The 19,985-nt window shown below is 49.3% G+C and overlaps 1 protein-coding gene across 1 annotated transcript in view; it reads left to right on the forward strand.

Annotated features, from left to right (window-relative positions):
* Window positions 1-14,200: 14,200 nt before the first annotated feature.
* The window catches only part of asip1 (agouti signaling protein 1), a 14,956-nt gene continuing 9,171 nt past the window's right edge, over window positions 14,201-19,985 (forward strand). Inside the window, exon 1 of the mRNA XM_062460296.1 lies at window positions 14,201-14,377. Within this exon, the coding sequence (XP_062316280.1) occupies window positions 14,201-14,377 (177 nt within the window). The remainder of the gene's footprint in view (window positions 14,378-19,985) is intronic.

Genomic DNA, 19,985 nt, shown 5'->3' on the forward strand with positions numbered 1-19,985 from the left:
GGTCCAGGAGTGGAGGGGACCAATCAGCAGTGGCTTCTCTTCCTCGCCTTGTTTAGAGACAGAAAATGCCTTGGGTCAGAATGTAGATCGATGCTTTACAGAACAGAGAAGTTTGCGAGATCACAAACAGGTAAATATGTTCGGGTTTTCAATGCTTTGTTACTGGTTGAGAAGACTTCATGCAAAATAGTGAGCACATTTTTTAGCTCTTCTACCGCTTGTTGATTTCCTTTTTGGGAGATCAGTTCAAATATACAATTCTAAAAAAGTGATCAAGACCCACGGAGAGACAGTTGTATGTGAAGTTGGCTTTGACACAGAGCACTGTCAGTTGTAACTCACACGTGATCCTGTGCTTTCAGACTTGTGGCTAAGTTCTGTATGCCAAGAGGTTTCCCAAACAAACTCTGCATCTCACAAGCAGATACATTGTGGAGAAATACAGATATTTTAAAACTAACAACCACCCTCACTTAAGTACAACACGGAAGCCAGACCGCTTACCTGAAAATCTGTGATCTTGATAAGAGCTTGGTCACATTGTCACTTGATTTTTTCCCCCCTCAAGTCATTGTGTTCCTGCTGGTTTACTACATTAATCATAAATGCTCACAGAAGAGTGCAAATCATTTGTACTATTTCAAACACTTCTCATGAAAGACACCGTGGAAGAAGAGTGGCTTCATAAGTGGAGTGTCGATTGTGCTCCTGTACTGTCTACACAAGGTAGTCTGACCTTTGACTAGAACATAATCATGTGTCAGTTTACCAATGGCTGATCTATAAACTAACGGGGCTGTGGTTATGTTGAAATACACTCACCACTTTTCCCCCTCTCAGAATGGAACATGTAGATGACGGCTGGTTCGATTAAAAGAGCCCACATCTTTATTGATCCTAGGCCTCACTTTATAAAAATAAATTAGCTGACATTAATTATGCAAAATAATGTTTACCCCAGGACTCGCAACAGTTTATGGTGGTGTTTCAAGGATCTTATAAACACAGTACATGCTTAGTTCTACAGCACCAAAACAGTGAGAAACGCCAGATCCAAGCACTCACGGGAATGTTGACAGCAAATTTCAAAAAGCTACTATTTCAACACGCCTCTGTTGCAAGTTAACACACATTTCAGAATTGCCCTTCGGGGCAAAAAATTTACTCCTGGAAATATTAAAGAACTGAGTTCAGACTGACCTGGACGATTCTGCGAGTCTGCAGGTTAAGGTGTGAATGAATAAAGAACACTTGATATTCATCCCTGAGGCGGCAGATTCCATTAGAAGCTGCAGCTGTGACTCAACAATTTCGGTCCGTCTGGACTCTCCACAGATGCATGCCGTGCTGCCCTGCGGCCTGTAGATGGCGCTGTAGCTTATCCATTTCCCGTGGAGACGATGGTCCATTCTACAGAAGAGACAGACTACCAACCGCGCCACATGGTGATGTTTCTGTTTTTGATTCCTCCTCTGCACTTAATGTTGTTACAGCCTATTAATTTCCATTTCCACTTGAGTCAGGAGTTTGATAGATTCATGTTTGGTCGACCTGCCAGAGACATAGAATGAGAGAGAGAATGAGAGAGAGAAAGAGAGGCAAAGAGAGAAAAAAAAAGCTGAGACAAAGAAATAAAATGATAGAGGCGAGAGTGAGAGAGAGAGAGAGAGTGAGAGAGAGACATCAGAAACAAAAACAGAAAGAAAGGTAGAGATAGAAAGAGACAGTAACAGAGAAAGACAGGGGGGGAGAGAGAGAGTGAGAAAGAGAGAGACAGAACGAACATAGATGTTAATGAAAGCTGCATCATATTTTGATGCTTGGTCAGATGTGATAAAGGTAGATAACCCGGCATCTATTTTCTATTTCTGTGCTCTGGAATACCAAGCAGGAGTGAATGGGAGTGTGTGAGAGGTGAGTTTGGAAAAGCTCTTCGTTTTTAATGCAGGTAGAAATCCTGTCTATTAGTATCAGCAGTCACATCTCCATAGCCTGTCACAGCCCAAACTGTGAACCCCACAGACACGCTCACATTCAACTTCCGGAGGCTCTTCTGGGACGTGTGTGTGTGTAAGGCTCCCTCCCACAGACACACACGTCACGTCCCGTCCCCCCACTCAGCCCCGATACTGCTGGAACCTGGTTGGAGGATATGACATCAGCCACTTCACAGGATTTGACGTGACTAAGAGTGAGAAGTTACATTTACCAGGCAAGTTCCCTGTGGGTGTGTGGGTGTGTGGGTGTGGGTGTGTGGGTGTGTGTGTGTGTTGGGAGCTCAGGTTGGAGGAGTCAGTTTAGAGATACTGCTGATCATACTGCTGTGCACATTTACTACGTGTTCACTTTCAGCCTCCTCTAACCGATAACCTCAACAGACCACAACCACAACAACAACCTTCCCCCTTCATCCTCCCCCCCATTCCTCTCTTCCTCCTCGCGCTCCTCCTCCCTCCCCTCACTCTCCTCCCCCCCTCTCTCCCTCCCTCCCATCCCTCTCTTCCTCCTTGCTCTCCTCCTCCCTCCCTCCCTCCCTCCCTCCCTCCTCCAGACCCCCCACCTGCCGTGCTCCAGCTGTGGAGGAGATGGAAGGGGATCTGGGCTGATCACAACCTCTGTGGACCTGCAGCCTTTAACGAGGGCAACATCCAATCACGTACCCCCGCCACGCCTGCCTTCCTTCGACACAATGAATTATTCACTGTGAATTAAGATTTCTCAAACGAGCATGCGAGCGATCAGGAGAGGGATGCTGGGGGGGGGGGGGGGGGGTCTATTGGCAGGACGAGTGGGCTGTGTGTGTGTGATGTGTGGAAAGGCTGAGGTGCGTTCTCGAAGGGGTAGTGTGTGAGATTGAGGAGGACGAAGAGGAGGGCTGTAGAGAGGAGAGCTCAGCAGGTCTTTCATCATCTCTGGAACAGGTGCATGCATGCACACACACACCCTAATACTCAAACACACATACACACAGACACGTACACACACAAGCACACACAAGCACACACACACACACCCATGCACACACACACACACCCAAGCACACACCCAAGCACACACACACACACATGCAAACACACACACAAACACAACACATTAGATGCATCCATGCAACAGCCTGCTGTTTCTGTCCTATGTAATATTCCTCTGCACACCTCCCTCTCTCCCTCCTTCCATTCACTCTCTCACTCCTAACACAGCAGGAAGCTACTTGCTCATGTCAATTCTGATTATCACACACAGGCTTTCCTCTTCACACACACACACACACACACACACACACACACACACACTCTCTCCACTTCGCACACGCATACATCCTCCCCCGCCCACATACACACATACATACATTTATGCATACACGTTGTCACTCTCACTCTCTCGCGCCCACACTGACATACACATACTCTTTCTCACACACACACACTGACATACACATACTCTTTCTCACACACACACACACACACACACTGAGCCATGCAGTCTAAATGAGGATACTTTATCTGATCCTGGTGAGCTGGTGGAAATATGTACGTATGTCAATGTATGTCTGTGAATTTGAGAGCCAGTGAGAGCCAGTGAGGCTGTGTGTGTACGTGTTTATGTGTGTGTGTAGTACGTCTGTGTGTGGGTGGGTGTGTAGTACTTCTGTGTGTGTGTGTGTAGCTAGTCTGAATCCAGCCTGGGGGCTGGAACACACCTGCATCAGATCTGGGAATGTGAAGCATTGAGAGGAGCTTTCAAAACAAGTCCAATTCTGATGTTTCAAGTTGGGCTTACATTTAGTCATTTAGCAGACGCTTTTATCCAGAGCGACTTACAGTAAGTACAGGGACATTCCCCCTGAGGCAAGTAGGGGGTAAGTGCCTTTCCCAAGGACACAACGTCATTTTGGCAGAGCCAGGAATCGAACCGGTAACCTTCAGATTACTAACCACTCCCTAACCACTCAGCCACCTGACAAGTCCAATTCTGATGGTTCATTGATGTTTGAAGTTGGGCTTGATAATATAAATATGATCCTGGACCTATCAGAATAGAGTTAAATTGCCAAATGAAAAATTGAGATTTTAATGTATTGTAGACTCAAATCTGTTTTGTGATGTGTCCCAGAGCATTGGGACATAAATTAAATGCTTGAAGCTTGACTTGATTATGTGTTAAATATCTCACGCCAAAGCCTCTGCTAATATATTTGGAAACAATGTCCTAGTATATACAAATTGAATGTGATTTAATTAGATGTGTGATTGTGTTTAAAGGCCATGTTGTATGGAGCATTCAGACCTCAATCATGACCCCTGGGTCTAACCGCAGGGAAAAAATTCAATCCGGCTAATGACTCCAAGAAACTTAACTAAGACTGCAAAAGAGAGAGACCACAGAACAGTGTTCCTCTACAATTCTTTCACAAAAACATTCCTGTTAGCAAGTTACAATCTAGGCAGGACTCCAAACCACCTCTTCTACATTACAGCTGCTGATCTATTTCTGCCAGCTGTAGAGAAAAGGACAGTCCTCTACGGAGGAAACTTTCCCACAGTTGTTTTGCAGGAATCAGGGAAGTGTTAGAGGGGTGTGAGGATGTAATATTAACCACACCTGGGAGAGCAGACAGCTGTGTGTGTTTGGGGGCTGCAGACACAGGCCTGCGTGGGAGAGGGCTGGACGTGTTGCTGTTGTTGGTGTTGTTGGTGTTGTTGGTGTTGTTGGTGTTGTTGTTTGGTATTTGTTTCCCTGTGGTCTACAAGTCCGGTGTCACGGGTTAGCCTCGCATCATCCATCACTGGTAACAAGTGTGACAAGGAGTCGTCTCAGGCCCCGAGGGGGAACATGTGATCGCAGCACTGCAGCACCGGGGAAATGTAAGGAGTGAGTATGCATGTGTTTCGGTGTGTGTGTGTGTATCATGGCTGTGTGTGTGTGTCTGTGTATCATGGCTGTGGGTGTGTGTGTGTGCCGTTGCTGTGTGTGTGTGTCTGTGTATCATGGCTGTGTGTGTGTGTCTGTGTATCATGGCTGTGGGTGTGTGCGTGTGGCGTTGCTGTGTGTGCATCCTCACTGTGGAAGTGTAAGGAGCGAGTATGTATGTGTTTCAGAGTGTGTGTGTATCATCGCTGTGTGTGTGTGTGTATCATCAGTGTGTGTGTGAGTGTAGCAGTGCTTCAGGGTGGGGCTGAATTCTGTGATAATACACTCCCACTGTCAGACCTGTCTGGGCGACATTGATTACTGTTCTGGCCAACTCTGTGCTCATTATGTACACACACACACACACACATTAGGAATGCTGCTGTTTGCTTGCTGTCTGTCCTCTCAAGATGTATGGTGCTCATTACGCAGGCTCCTCTAGGGTGAGGGGACTAAGCTGAACAGGAAGAAAAGAAAGGGCGGGAAAGGAGAGGTGGAGAGAGAGGAGAGGAGAAAGAGGGAGGGGGGTGGAAGGAGGGAAAAAAGAGAGGAAAGAAGAAATAAAGAAAGAGGAGAGGGGAACAAGGGAGAGGAGAGCTGAGAAAGAGAGGAGAGAGAGAGAGGAGAGGAGATGGGAGGAGAACAGAGAACGTATATAGACTAAATAAAGCTTAGATACTATAGATAAAGCAGTGACTAGAATCTTTTGTCAGATCAAACAATATTCAGGGTTTTCTGATCATTTGGTCACATTAGAGCATAGATCAAGGGGAATGTGTGTGTGTGTGTGTGCTGAAGAGAGGAAGGGAGGGGGGGGGGAGAAAGGGGGCATTAAACCAGTCCTGTTCTCGTGAGGATGTGAAAGGAGGAGAGGAGAGAAGAAAGAGCTGTTGGAGAACAGAGTCTTCCACGATACCAAACAACCAGAATCTCTGTGTTCATTAGTAGGAGTGGCAGATACCTACCTGGGAATCCGAAGGACAGAAATCATGTGACGATGACATACCAGGTCAGGAGAACCTGCCCAAGGCCAGCGGGTTGAATCAGAGAGAGAAAGAGGCAAGTCTCTGTTCACTTGACAGACTCAACTAGAAGCTTCATAGCATGTCCACAATACATGCCTCCTGAACGACTGAGTGAGGATTGAATGTTTTTTTTGTCATTTTAGCAGACGCTCTTATCAAGAGCGACTTGCAGTAAGTACAGGGACATTCCCCCGAGGCAAGTAGGGTGAAGTGCCTTGCCCAAGGACACAGCGTCATTTTGGCATGGCCAGAATCGAACCAGCGACCTTCTGATTACTAGCCCGATTCTCTAACCGCTCAGCCACCTGACTCCACCTGATTATACTTCTGCAACATGCTGACATGCTGCTCAGAACTTCTCTCTCTCTTACACACACACACACACACACACACACACACACACACACACACACACACACACACACACACACACACACACATACAAATACCTACACAAGCATAGGCTGCATCAGATATTTCAGTAATGAATGAAAATTCCTAGTAGAATTCAGCAAGATGATTATCCTGATGAGTAGTTGCGGCAATGTTACAGACGTGAAAACATTCATGGTAAATGTAAATGTATAATGAGTGAGTCAGGCTTTTAGCTCAGGCATAGCTTTGTGAGATAACAATGCAAACCCAACTAAAGGAGCTGTGTTGGTCTCTGTCAGTGTGGGTTTGAAATAATTTCCAACGTTTACATTGACGCAACAAACAGCCGCTTTTCATTGACGACAACGTTAATTGATTGTCGAATTAATTCGACAACACCCTCTCACTCTTACCTTCACGGGGTGCTTATGGTGTTATTGTGTTGAGCAGAAAAAGAGTCTTCTGGAGATGAGATGTCTAGAGGCTTTATAACGTTCAAATCTCCACATGAAAAGCTCATTTGGAGGATCACTCAGGCAAATAAGTGAGTGTGTTTTGTGTCACTCTCTCCATGCGCTCCGGGCTTCGACGGTCTGGGGGAGGAGGGAGGACTGAGAAGAGGGGGGGAGGTCTTTGTTGTGGTGTGTTTGATGAAATAATAGTGCATTAATACTATTCAGCGGCCCTGCTCTTAGCCAGAGACGTCAAACTGCTGTTTTCCACCCAACAATGGCAGCCCAGAGGAGGATGAATAACCCTGATGCTTCCCAGTGAATCACCCATCTCTGATCCTCATTACCCTCCAGGAAGAAGCTGCTGGAGATGAAAGCAGAGGGGAAGGCTGACGAACGTCTGCTGTGTTGAGGCTCCGTCGCCTGTTAATCCTGTTGAAGTCGATCTGCTTCCCTGGTTCGCTGAGTCGGTTCTGAACCTCGCCGAGTCGCAAGTGGCCGAGAGATCGGAGGCTGGGTCCAGTTTGATGCGAGCTTGCAGACGAGGACGAAATGTTGCAAAGTAGTGAAGGCTCACAGTCATTCTCGTAGCACGAAATGAATCCTGGCTGGATTTCGTTTTACTTTACAAAGGAGCCTCCACTAACAGACGTAAAGCAGGTAAACTGGTGCACCTCAGACCCCTGCACCGAGCACTCTATCACACATACACATCCCTACCTAGGTTACATCCTTCTGGTCAAACCACTGTAGCATTTACTTGTACGAAACATAAAACACTGGGTTATAATGACTGAATAGGTACAGTCTCATAATCCTATCACATAAACAGGAAGAAAACGTCAGGGTCAGTTCCTGGTCTGAAGTGTCTCAGGGCTGCTGGAGATGAAGCCCTGACTCCTGGTCTGTCTGCAGCTCCTGTGTGGCATCTCACTGGTGAGGTCAGCCTGCCTGCAGCCTGCTGCCTGCAGCCTGCAGCCTGCTGCCTGCAGCCTGCTGCCTGCAGCCTGCTGCCTGCAGCCTGCTGCCTGCAGCCTGCTGCCTCACGACGAGCCTCCTGCCCAACTGTCCCGCAAGCAGCATTATCTATCTTCAGACCAAAACACTGGTGTGGGAAGAGAGAGAGAAAGCGCCCCTCCTGTCCAGAGTAAAGAGTAGTTTCTGAGCTGTGTTATATATTATTTATGCCTGATGAATGGTGCGAGGCCGTGTTGTGTGTTTGCACGAGGTTTGAGCGTGTGTGTGTGTGTGTGTGTGTGTGTGGGGATGGGGGTCGAAGTAGCTGGACCTTGTGTCTCAGTGCTACAGACTAACGATGCTCGTTAGCTCCCTGGTTAGAGTGGTAAAAACAGCCTGAGGGCTGAGGTAATTAAAGTGATTTCAGAATCAATACGTATTAATTTAGGTTTCATGTGTGACTGTGCCTGCCCTGGAGCTGGTGGCTATTACTGGGAGGCGAGAGAGAGGGGCGTGTCAGGTACCCACACTAACCACAAGGGCTGTAGCTCCAACCAATAAGAGACCTCTAATGGCTGACATTAATCTTCTCAACGGACAACATTCCACCGGAACATTCTCTACAAAACGTCACCTGTCACCTTCCAAAACAAGTTAAGAACTGCCGCATGCAAGTAAAGTATGGCTAATCATCTCCTGTGAAATATTTTTAATTCTGTCATAACATGTACAGTTTTTCAGCTAACATCAAACAACAGCAGTGGCAGTAGCAGAGAAATTAGACCAGTTAGAGAGCACATCAAAAAGAATGTAATATCATGTAAAAAAAGGTTTGTGTGGAGGCTGGAGGAGGCCACAGCCAATACTGTGTATTGCCTCAAACTGTTTTATACGTTGCATATATCTGACTGAGAGTAATCACACACACACACACACACACCAGGTGCTCCTCCCCTGTGAGATCCTGTGTGGAATCCCTGTCTCTAGGGAGTACAGGAGAGAAAGGGGAAGGTGAAGAGGAGAGGAGAGAGGAGAGAGGGGAGAGGAGAGAGAAGAGAGGAGAGAGGGGAGAGGAGAGAGAAGAGAGGGGAGAGGAGAGAGAAGAGAGGGGAGAGGAGAGAGGGGAGAGGACAGAGGGGAGAGGAGAGAGGGGAGAGGGGAGAGGGGAGAGGAGAGAGGAGAGAGGACAGAGGAGAGAGGACAGAGGAGAGAGGACAGAGGGGAGAGGAGAGAGGGGAGAGAGAGGGGAGAGGACAGAGAAGAGGGGAGAGAGGGGAGAGGAGAGAGGACAGAAAAGAGAGGGGAGAGGAGAGAGGGGAGAGGAGAGAGAAGAGAGGGGAGAGGAGAGAGGGGAGAGGAGAGAGGGGAGAGGGGAGAGGAGAGAGGGGAGAGGAGAGAGGAGAGAGGACAGAGGGGAGAGGAGAGAGGAGAGGAGAGATGAGAGAGGAGAGAGGAGAGAGAAAAAGAAACTGGAGAGGAGAGAAGTAGAAGAGGAGAGGAAAAGGTTAAGCAGAATGAGGGAGGAGGATGGAGATAAAAGGGGGATGAGAGGTGATCTAAGCTAATTACTCTGCTCTAAATGCTGAGATAAGCAACTCTGGTAGTGGGGTGGGGGTGGAGGGATGTGGGTGGAGGAAGAAAGGAGGGGGGGAGTGAGGGGGAATCTGGGGGAAGACATGTTAGAACGTTGTTCCCGTGTGTGTATTGGTACTGCTGTATCTTGGCACTACCCTTCCAGCCAGACAATATCTGTCCCATTTAAGAATCCTTCCTAATGACCAATCAATAGTTGATCAATAGTTGACAATCTATTGTTCCCCGACCAATGACATTTGGGAAACAGCAGCAAAACCTGACTGCCACTGAGCCATCCAAACCCCTTCCTGTTGCACCCAGGCCCCTCCCCTTCCTGTTGCACCCAGCCCCCTCCCCTTCCTGTTGCTCCCAGGCCCCTCCCCTTCCGGCTGCCTCTAGACCCCTCCCCCTTCCAGATGTCTGAGTTGACCAGAGTGTGCTGGCTGGAGAAATGCCTGTCAGATCTACATGTTCGACTCACACTCCCACAGCTCCCGCACAGCCAGGGAAGTCAAGCCCTCCCATAGGAAGGTGAAGGCCTGTCGTAGGGCTGATGCAGGGCTGTCAGTGGGCTAAGCTCTTTGTGTGCGGGCCAGAGGCCATCCACAGTGTGTCTGCTGTAGGGAGCCGAGCAGCTCTTTGATGTTTCTGGGGGGAGCAGAGGCCTCTGGGATCTGTAGTCCCGGGTGGGATCAGAACAGAGACAACCTGGATGATCTGAACACTGCTGTTCAACTGGGTTAGCTTTGACTGTCTCTCTCTCTCCTTCTCTCCCTTTCATTCTTTCACTCTTTCTTTCTTTCTCTTTCTTTCTTTCTTTCTTTCTTTCCTCCCTCACATCCCTCTCTCTTTTTGTAATTTTTGTTTGTCTCTTGTAATCTCTCTCTCATTCACCCTGTTTACCCTCTCTCCTCCCTTTACCCACCAACCTCAGTTATTAGTTATGCAGCTCAGTGTTCTCTGAAACAAAGACATGGATATAGTGCTTGTGTGCGTTTGTGTGTGTATGTGTGTGTGTATATGTGTGTGTGTACGTGTGTGTGTATGTGTGTGTGTGTGCATGTATGTGTGTGTGTACGTGTGTGTATTTGTATGTGTGTGTGTATGTGTGTGTGTGTGTACATGGGTGTCCCGCACACTTCCTGGATCACTCTTAATCACCCTCAGCATCACAAACGCTGTTGTCATCTTCTTCATCATCTTCATCATCATCGTCTACCACAGAACCACAGAACACTTCTGTCCAGACATCAAACAGTTCTGATCACATCAAACAGCTGCTAATGTAAACGTGTTTGCTCTGCTGCTGAGCAAACAGGAACATGCTTCTAGCCTCTGATATTTGCTTTCACTGTAGTGAGTCAATGTGGAAATGTGTGCGCGCATGTGTGTGTGTGTTAATGTGAATGCAAATCAGTCAAATGTAAACATTCTCAGAACACAGCCCCAGCTTGTTTATCTGACACCAGGCAGCCAATCAGCTATGCATGGTTACTTTTCATTTGTCCAATCAGTACCTCCACAAAAAACAAGAACCCACACACATACATTGACACACACACACACACACACACACACACACACACACACACACACACACACTTACAGACACACACACACTCACAGACACAGACTTTCAGAGACTGCAGTGAACATATTGCCCCAGGGTCTCTGTGTGTTATTGTTTATGATGCTGCTTTGAGTTAGTGTTAGCTACAGTGCAGGAGAGAACCACTCTCCAAACCAGATCTGCCTCCACAGAGACACCCCAGCCCCCCCCCCTGCCTCCACAGAGACACCCCAGCCCCCCCCTGCCCCCCAGGAGGGGGAGGAGGGGGGAGGAGAGGACTCTGGGATGAACTATTGTGGTCTTTCCAGGTAGTTCTGTTCCCATAACCTCGTTAAAGAAGTCTCATTTTGCTCTGCCACTATGAGATTAGAAATCTATCGGCTTGCGCCAGGGTAAACCTTCCAGAGAGGAACTGATAAACCTTCCAGAGAGGACCTGCACGCTGGGTGTGATGGCCAGCTAAGAGGTGTCTTTCTGGAGTGTTCTGGCCAGCTAAGAGGCGTCTTTCTGGAGTGTTCTGGCCAGCTAAGAGGCGTCTTTCTGGAGTGTTCTGGCCAGCTAAGAGGCGTCTTTCTGGAGTGTTTTGGCCAGCTAAGAGGCTTCTTTCTGGATTGTTCTGGCCAACTAAGAAGCGTCTCTGGATTGTTCTGGCCAGCTAAGAGGCGTCTCTGGATTGTTCTGGGCAGCTAAGAGGTGTCTTTCTGGAGTGTTCTGGCCAGCTAAGAGGCGTCTCTCTGGATTGTTCTGGCCAGCTAAGAGGCGTGACTCTGGAGTGTTCTGGCCAGCTAAGAGGCATCTTTCTGGAGTGTTCTGGCCCACTAAGAGACGTCTTTCTGGAGTGTTCTGGCCAGCTAAGAGGTGTCTTTCTGGAGTGTTTTGGCCAGCTAAGAGGCGTCTTTCTGGAGTGTTCTGGCCAGCTAAGAGGCGTCTTTCTGGAGTGTTCTGGCCAGCTAAGAGGCGTCTTTCTGGAGTGTTCTGGCCAGCTAAGAGGTGTCTTTCTGGAGTGTTCTGGCCAGCTAAGAGGCGTCTTTCTGGAGTGCTCTGGCCAGCTAAGAGGCGTCTTTCTGGATTGTTCTGGCCAGCTAAGAGGTGTCTTTCTGGAGTGTTCTGGCCAGCTAAGAGGCGTCTTTCTGGAGTGCTCTGGCCAGCTAAGAGGCGTCTTTCTGGATTGTTCTGGCCAGCTAAGAGGCGTCTTTCTGGAGAGTTCTGGCCAGCTAAGAGGCGTCTTTCTGGAGTGTGACTTCTCTGGTTTGTATGAGCGTGACTCCTCAACAGCAGTGCTGTGTCCTCGCCCACGGCCTTCAAAAGGAAGGAATACAGTGTTTGTTTGTGTAAGTGTGTACATGCGCGTGTGTTCTGACAGCGTGTGGGTGTGTGCATGTGACGGTCTGTGTGTGTGACCTTATGTGTGTGTGTGTGTGTGACTTTATGTGTATGTGTGTGTGACGGTAGGTGTGTGTGTGTATGTGCCTGGAGGGCTATAATGAGCGGGGGGTCAGTAGGCTACCTGGAGTCAGCGGAGCGAGGGATGACAGCAGGAGGGACGGAGGGCAGACAGTCGTTCATGAAGGGGAGATGGAGTGAGCGGGAAGAGAGCAGCAGGGGCGGACAAGCTGCCACGGACGTTTACATCAAAACAACTGTTTGGCCTTTCTGTCAGCAGTGGGGGAGGGGTGCGGGGAGAAGGGGAGGGGCGCGGGGAGAAGGGGAGGGGCGCGGGGAGAAGGGGAGGGGCGCGGGGAGAAGGGGAGGGGCGCGGGGAGAAGGGGAGGGGCGCGGGGAGAAGGGGAGAAGGGGAGGGGTGCGGGGAGAAGGAGAGGGGCGCGGGGAGAAGGAGAGGGGCGCGGGGAGAAGGTTCCGATGTAAAGAAAAATACTTTGCAGATGAGTGGAGCGGAGGATGAGAAGGAAGGTGAGGTGAAAGGAGGAGAGGGAGGAAGGGAAGAGAATGGGAAGAGGTCGTGATAGAGGAGGAGTGGGAGGGAGAGAGAGAACATTGAGGTTGGTTGGAGGGGAGGAGGAGAGGGGGGAGAGGGAGGAGGAGAGGGGGGAGAGGAGTAAAGGAAGGGGGTAGTGGAAGTGTGAGGGAAGGAGAGGAGAGGAGAGGAGAGGGGAGGGGAGAGGAAGAGAGGAGAGGAGGAGGAGAGGTGGTGTAGAGGTCTGTGATGTGCTCTTGTGTTCTTTCAAGGCTGTTTTCCAGTTGACATGATTTCCAGCTCTGAGAAAGCAGACAGCTTCCAGAAATAAAGTAGGAGTTCCCCCCCCCTGCAGCCCCGTAGCCCTGCAGGGCTGCGGGGCTGCGGGTCAGTGGTAATGTCAGGAACTGTGGGTACGAGACACAGTCAGAGAATTCTATGTCTCTTTCTCTTTCCTTTTATCTCATTTTTTCCCCTCTGCTTCTTTCTGACTCTTTTGTCTGGCTTTTTCTCTTTTTCCCTCACTATCTCTACGGGCGCCTCCCACCAGGTGAATTAAGCCACGTGGTCACTAAATGATGAGCTCTGTTGGACGTGTGACAAATACACAGGCTTTAGGTGTGCTACACACACACGCACACACACGCTGAGACTTTATGTAATGAAGGATTTCCATTGCTCGATCCTGCACAGACAGTATAGGATAGCTCTGTTTGGCTTGTCTGGTTGCTGTTCACGGTTCATTGGGATTGGTTGTTAATCAATCCAATTACCTCCTTTGTTCTCTCCGTCAATCAAGCCCCGGCTTTCTCAGCTCCCCTGGGGGAACCAGTCCTGCAAGGATGGGAACCAGTCAGCAAGGATGGGAACCAGTTTCTGCAAGGATGGGAACCAGTCAGCAAGGATGGGAACCAGTTTCTGCAAGTATGGGAACCAGTCAGCAAGGATGGAAACCAGTTTCTGCAAGTATGGGAACCAGTCAGCAAGGATGGGAACCAGTCAGCAAGGATGGGAACCAGTTTCTGCAAGTATGGGAACCAGTCAGCAAGGATGGGAACCAGTCAGCAAGGATGGGAACCAGTCCTGCAAGGATGGGAACCAGTCAGCAAGGATGGGAACCAGTTTCTGCAAGTATGGGAACCAGTCAGCAAGGATGGGAACCAGTCAGCAAGGATGGGAACCAGTCCTGCAAGGATGGGAACCAGTCAGCAAGGATGGGAACCAGTTTCTGCAAGTATGGGAACCAGTCAGCAAGGATGGGAACCAGTCCTGCAAGGATGTGAACCAGTCCTGCAAGGATGGGAACCAGTCAGCAAGGATGTGAACCAGTTTCTGCAAGTATGGGAACCAGTCAGCAAGGATGGGAACCAGTCCTGCAAGGATGGGAACCAGTCAGCAAGGATGGGAACAAGTTTCTGCAAGTATGGGAACCAGTCAGCAAGGATGGGAACCAGTCCTGCAAGGATGGGAACCAGTCAGCAATGATGGGAACCAGTCCTGCGAGGATGTGAACCAGTGCTGCAAGGATGTGAACCAGTCCTGCAAGGATGGGAACCAGTCCTGCGAGGATGTGAACCAGTGCTGCAAGGATGGGAACCAGGTACTCACAGACTCACATACCCTGAGACAGACAGACAGACAGACGGACAGGCAGGCACAGGCAGGCAGGCAGGCAGGCAGGCAGGCAGGCAGGCAGGCAGGCATATGGCTCACATATTCACATTCTGTCCCACATCCAATCTGTGAACAGAACCAAGCCAATCTAATTAGCAACCCGTTAACACACAAGACCCATTTCCAACAAAATCCTCATGTGGAAACTGTATAGAGGACACACACACACTCTTTCCTCATCCACTTTACTCTGTGCTTACAGTCATTACTATTACTTGTATATTGAACATTCAAATATGGGTCACATATAAATGATTTACAGTGTGCAGTACGGAAGGACTGAGAATAGAGGTTGCAGTCGGACGAGCTGCATCCTGGGAGCGGTTTCATATCTGACCTGACGTTCATCCTACTGGTGAAGAACACTCTCACTGAGGAAAGAGAGCACACAGGAAAGCACTGAGCGTTTGTCTAAACGCATGACTCCAAGGAGGGGCTGAAGAGAGGAAAAATAAATCCACAACAAGGCTGAAGAAAGCATGTTTCAGAATGCTGTTTGAAGGGAAGAGTACGGGGCAGATTTGCATTTGAATGAGGAAGTGGACAGAAATTGCTGGATGCTCCAGCATACCATTCAACACTGTGTACTATGTTGCTTGGTTGCCATGGTGCTACAGATGGATACCCTGCGTCTGCGATCTCCAGGAGCAAACACAACTCCCTCTCTCTTTCTCTCTCCATCTTTCTTTCTTTCTTTCACACTTTCACACTCTTTTTCACTCCCTCTGTACTTCAACCAGCTGCACACTATGGAACAGTATTTGTTTTCATTCATTCATTGCAATTGTAACTTGTTTAACTACATGCTCTTATGGTTCTTCCCTTTGGCACTTATTTTGGTTGTTCACAATGTGTGCTTCATGTTTTGGCTACTCGCAATGTTTTGTGGCTATCTCGTTGTTATGATCAGTGACCTATGCACTTTGTAAAGCTCTCTCTTGGAAGTCGCTTTGGATAAAAGCGTCTGCTAAATGAATAAATGTAAATGTAAATGCATACTATCAAGTGTGTGTGTGTGTGTGGGCGCATAGGAACATCTGTCACAGTAACCTATTACTAAGTCACACATGACCAGCGTCAGGTAACAGGTGTACAGTTGTGTTTCCACAGTTTAGTCTGCACACTCCCAGCATTAAAAGCATGTTTGTCTCTCCAGCCTGAGAAGGGATCGTCCTGCATCGTGATGGATGGATGAGGAGCAAAGACAGACAGCCAATGAAAAAAAACAAGAGAGTGAGTGTGTGTTTGTGTGTGTGTGTGTGTGTGTGTGTCTGTGTGTGTGTGTGTTTGTGTGTGTGTGTGATGGCGAGCCGAAGGCAGGTCATCCATTAAGCCTTGTGGATGCCAGCATGGAGGAGGCCACGCTGTGATTAAACGCTGATGCTGAGCAGTGTGTGTTTGTGTGAGTGTGTGTATGAGTGTGTGTGAGTGTGTGTGTGAGTGTGTGCGTGCTGGTCGGAGCGTGTGTTTGTGCATGTGTGTGCTGGTTTGAGTGTGCGTGAATGTGTGTATGAGTGTGTGTGTGTATGTGTGAGTGTGTGAGTGTGCGTGAATGTGTGTGTGTATGTTGGAATGTATGATTGATTCCCCCCCCCCCCCCCTCCGCCCCCCCCCCCCCCCCCCCCCCGTTCCTGGGCCAGGTAGTGGACAGGCCTCACATCCCTCCCGGTGCCTTCATGCTGTTAAGCAGGCTGGCTTTGGGGACCTTGTTGGCTGGTTCTCCAACACAGTCTCTGAGCTGTCCTCACTTCAGCAGCTACTATACCTTCCTGCTCCACTCATTAATGTCGCTTGGCCCCTGGGAAGGCCCCTGCGAGACCCTGTAGAGCTGCCTGTCGCCTCAGGGCTCTCTCCCTGATAGAGGAGGGAGGGCTGACACTGCCACCTCTCACTGTGACTGGCGTCAGATGGCTGAAACGGTTAGGGAATCGGGCTATTAATCAGAAGGTTGCCAGTTCGATTCCCGGCCGTGCAAAATTACGTTGTGTCCTTGGGCAAGGCACTTCACCCTACTTGCCTCAGGGGGAATGTCCCTGTACTTACTGTAAGACACTCTGGATAAGAGCATCTGCTCTCTCTCTCTCTCTCTCTCTCTCTCTCTCTCTCTCTCTCTCTCTCTCTCTCTCTCTCTCTCTCTCTCTCTCTCTCTCTCTCTGCCTCTAGGTGGGTCCTGGGGTGTATGAATCTGTCCTGTGGTCAGGTTGTCTGCTGGTCTGACTGGAGGGACAGATGTAAGAACCAGACCTGGCCTGTCTCCTTGCCCTGGGGAGGAGAGCAGGCACAGGCCTGGGAGCCTGGGAGCCTGGGTGTGGGGGTGTGAATGTGTGTATGTGCATGTGTGTGGGCATGTATGAGTGTGTGTGTGTGTGTGTATGGGTGTAAGGGTGTCAGAGTGAGTGTGTGTGTGTGTGTGTGTATGGGTGTGTGTGTGTGAGTCCGCGGAGCCAGCTCATTAATCCTGGGCCACACATCGAGCGGGGTGGCGCAGGGCTGACGGTATCGAAGAGCTCGATGCCTGTATGGGATCCCTGGAGACCACTCATTACTGCCCTGCTGCAATTATCAACTACACAGGGTCACTGGGGGAGGAGGGCCGGGGCTGGGGTGGGGGGTGGGGGGGGGTGAGGACTTGGAGGTGGGGGAGAGGAGAGGAGAGAAGCTGAGAGGAAAGGAGGAGGAGGAGAAGGAGAGAAGATGGGAGAGCATTTTGAAGGTGAAGACATTCTTCTGAGTGAGGCCTCACACAGGTGAACACAGATCATACCAGACGTTCCATAAACACACACACACATACACACAAACACACACACACACACACACACACACACACAACACAGAGAGAGCAGATAGAGTATGTGCTCCAGTGAACCAACTAAAATCCATCGATACCGCTTTCAATAAAAAGTTTACAAGGTTCAAGTGGACTCAGCAGTTACGTGCCTTGCCCCCGACCCCTACCCTCGCCCCCCTCCCTTTCTGGTCCGGGGTGGAGTCAGAGAGGAACTCGTCCATGCCTCGGACCTGAAGGAGGGTGTTTATGAGGCCTGTGAGGGCTGAGTGAGTCTGGGATCAATACTCTCCTTCATTACACACTTGACTCTCCAATCACTCCACACCTCTCCACACATCCTCTTGTCATCTTCCTCCTGGAGTCTCCACAGCACCCTCTCCCCCTCCCTGCTCACCTCTCCCCTTCCCTGCTCACCTCTCCCTTCTCCCCTCCCCTGCTCACCTCTCCCTTCTCCCCTCCCCTGCTCACCTCTCCCTTCTCCCCTCCCTGCTCACCTCTCCCTTCTCCCCTCCCTGCTCACCTCTCCCCTCCCCTGCTCACCTCTCCCTTCTCCCTCCCCTGCTCACCTCTCCCTTCTCCCCTCCCCTGCTCACCTCTCCCTTCTCCCTCCCCTGCTCACCTCTCCCTTCTCCTCCCCTGCTCACCTCTCCCTTCTCCCTCCCCCTGCTCACCTCTCCCTTCTCCCCTCCCTGCTCACCTCTCCCCTCCCCTGCTCACCTCTCCCTTCTCCTCCCCTGCTCACCTCTCCCTTCTCCCCTCCCCTGCTCACTCTCCCTTCTCCTCCCCTGCTCACCTCTCCCTTCTCCCTCCCCTGCTCACCTCTCCCTTCTCCCTCCCCTGCTCACCTCTCCCTTCCTCCTCCCGCTCCCTGGCAGGCTCTCTGACAGTGGGCTGCTGTCAGCTGTGTTGTTGGTAGAAGCGCCATATGTTACGTAGATGGTAACATGTCAGCAAGGATCTGTTTTTAGCGTGTGTGAGGCGGCTGTGTGTGTGAACTCTGCTTGTGTGTGTGGAGCGTGTGTGTGAGATTGTGTTTGTATGTGTGTGTGTGTGTTCATGTGCGAATGTGTGTGTGTGAGTGTGTGTTCATGTGTGTGTTTGTGTGTGAGTGTGTGTGCAAGAATGTGTCTTGAGTCAAGAATTATGACAGTAACAGATGGATGAAGCCAAGCTGTACTTTACAGGTTTGTTGTTTCCAACAACACACCATCGAGTCTCCCTCTCTCCTCTGTCTGTATGTCTCTCTCTCTCATCCTCTCTCTTTCTCTCTCTCTCTCTCTCTCTCTCTCTCTCTCTCTCTCTCTCTCTCTCTCTCTCTCTCTTTCTCTCTCTCTCTCTCTCTCTCTCTCTCTCTCTCTCTCTTTACCCCTCTGTCTGTATGTCTCCCTTTCCCTCCATCGCAACTGCCTGGGCTGTTACCAATGTCCCATGACTGGTCTGATCCCTACAATATGAGTCATGTGACTGAAATGAATTACCATCCATCCATCAGATTGATTAAAACGATAAATGAAAGGATCATTTAATTAAGAGAAGTTCTCCATGTGTGATTATGGATGCCCTCCTGGTGAGACTGCAACGGCTGCTGTATTGACGTGAGCGAGGATGTGAAGCTGTCACACAGCTCGTTCACACTGATTCCAATGAGGAACTATTTTGTTGGGCGGATGTGTACACTAGAGTAAGGGCCAGATCAGACAATTAGGACATTCAGCTTCATGTTATTATCCAAAACAGAGAGAAATAACTATTCTGAGCACAACTTGGAGACTGTGGTAAACTCTGGGCAGAATACGACACAGATGCGCACAAGCACACACACACACGCACACACACGTTTACAAACACACATCCACAAACACACACACGTATACAAACACACACATACACACGTATACAAACACACACCACACACAGACTTGTTCCCTGCTGTGTGTTCCATGCAGGGCGTGGTTTGTACAAGTGGGACCTCCGACTCTGTTAGGGCTGACATGATGATGGATGTGTTCACGTGTAACTGAGCAGCCGTCATCCACAACACTGCCGTAAGCCCCCCTGCGGTCAGGTCCTGCTGGGATCGCATCTAGGTGTGTGTGTTTGAGAGTGTGTGTGTGCACATGTGTGTGTGATCGTGTGTGTGACAACCTTAGTGTGCAGGTTCAGATTAGTGACTAGGTAGCTACTACTGTACAGTCAACATGAACATATTCACACATTGCTGGTAAATGTATATTGTCTGAACGTGTGTGTGTGTTTGTGTTTGTTTGTGCGTGTGTTTGTTTGTGTCAGACCTCAAACCTTTAATGTCTTTATGTATATAATTATCTATATCATTTGCTAAATGAAGGGAGGTCATTAGTAGATAGTGAAAGAAGGATTTAAATGAATTATTTTGGTGTGTGTGTGCAGGGTGTGCAGTAAGATATGTGCGTATGTGTTTGCATGCTTTTATAAGCATGTTATGTGAATCTACGAATGTGTGTGCCAGGGTTTGTGTCAGTTTGTGTGTGTGTCAGTGTGTGTGTGTGTTTGTGTCAGCTCAGTTTTTCTTCATTGGAGGTGATTTCCCTGGAAAATAAATCATTTCCATATTATTCAATTACGCAGTTTCACTTGTCAGGAAATTAATTGTATGAAATTTATCTTCGAATCAACAGCAGGCATCTTTAACACAGCTCAGCTACAAAATGCTATCCTGGCATTCCTGAGAGACCTCTGAAGATCTCTCTAAACTGTGTGTGTG

This window comes from Osmerus eperlanus, chromosome 1, assembly GCF_963692335.1.
Source record: "Osmerus eperlanus chromosome 1, fOsmEpe2.1, whole genome shotgun sequence".
In the NCBI taxonomy this organism is placed as follows: domain Eukaryota; kingdom Metazoa; phylum Chordata; class Actinopteri; order Osmeriformes; family Osmeridae; genus Osmerus; species Osmerus eperlanus.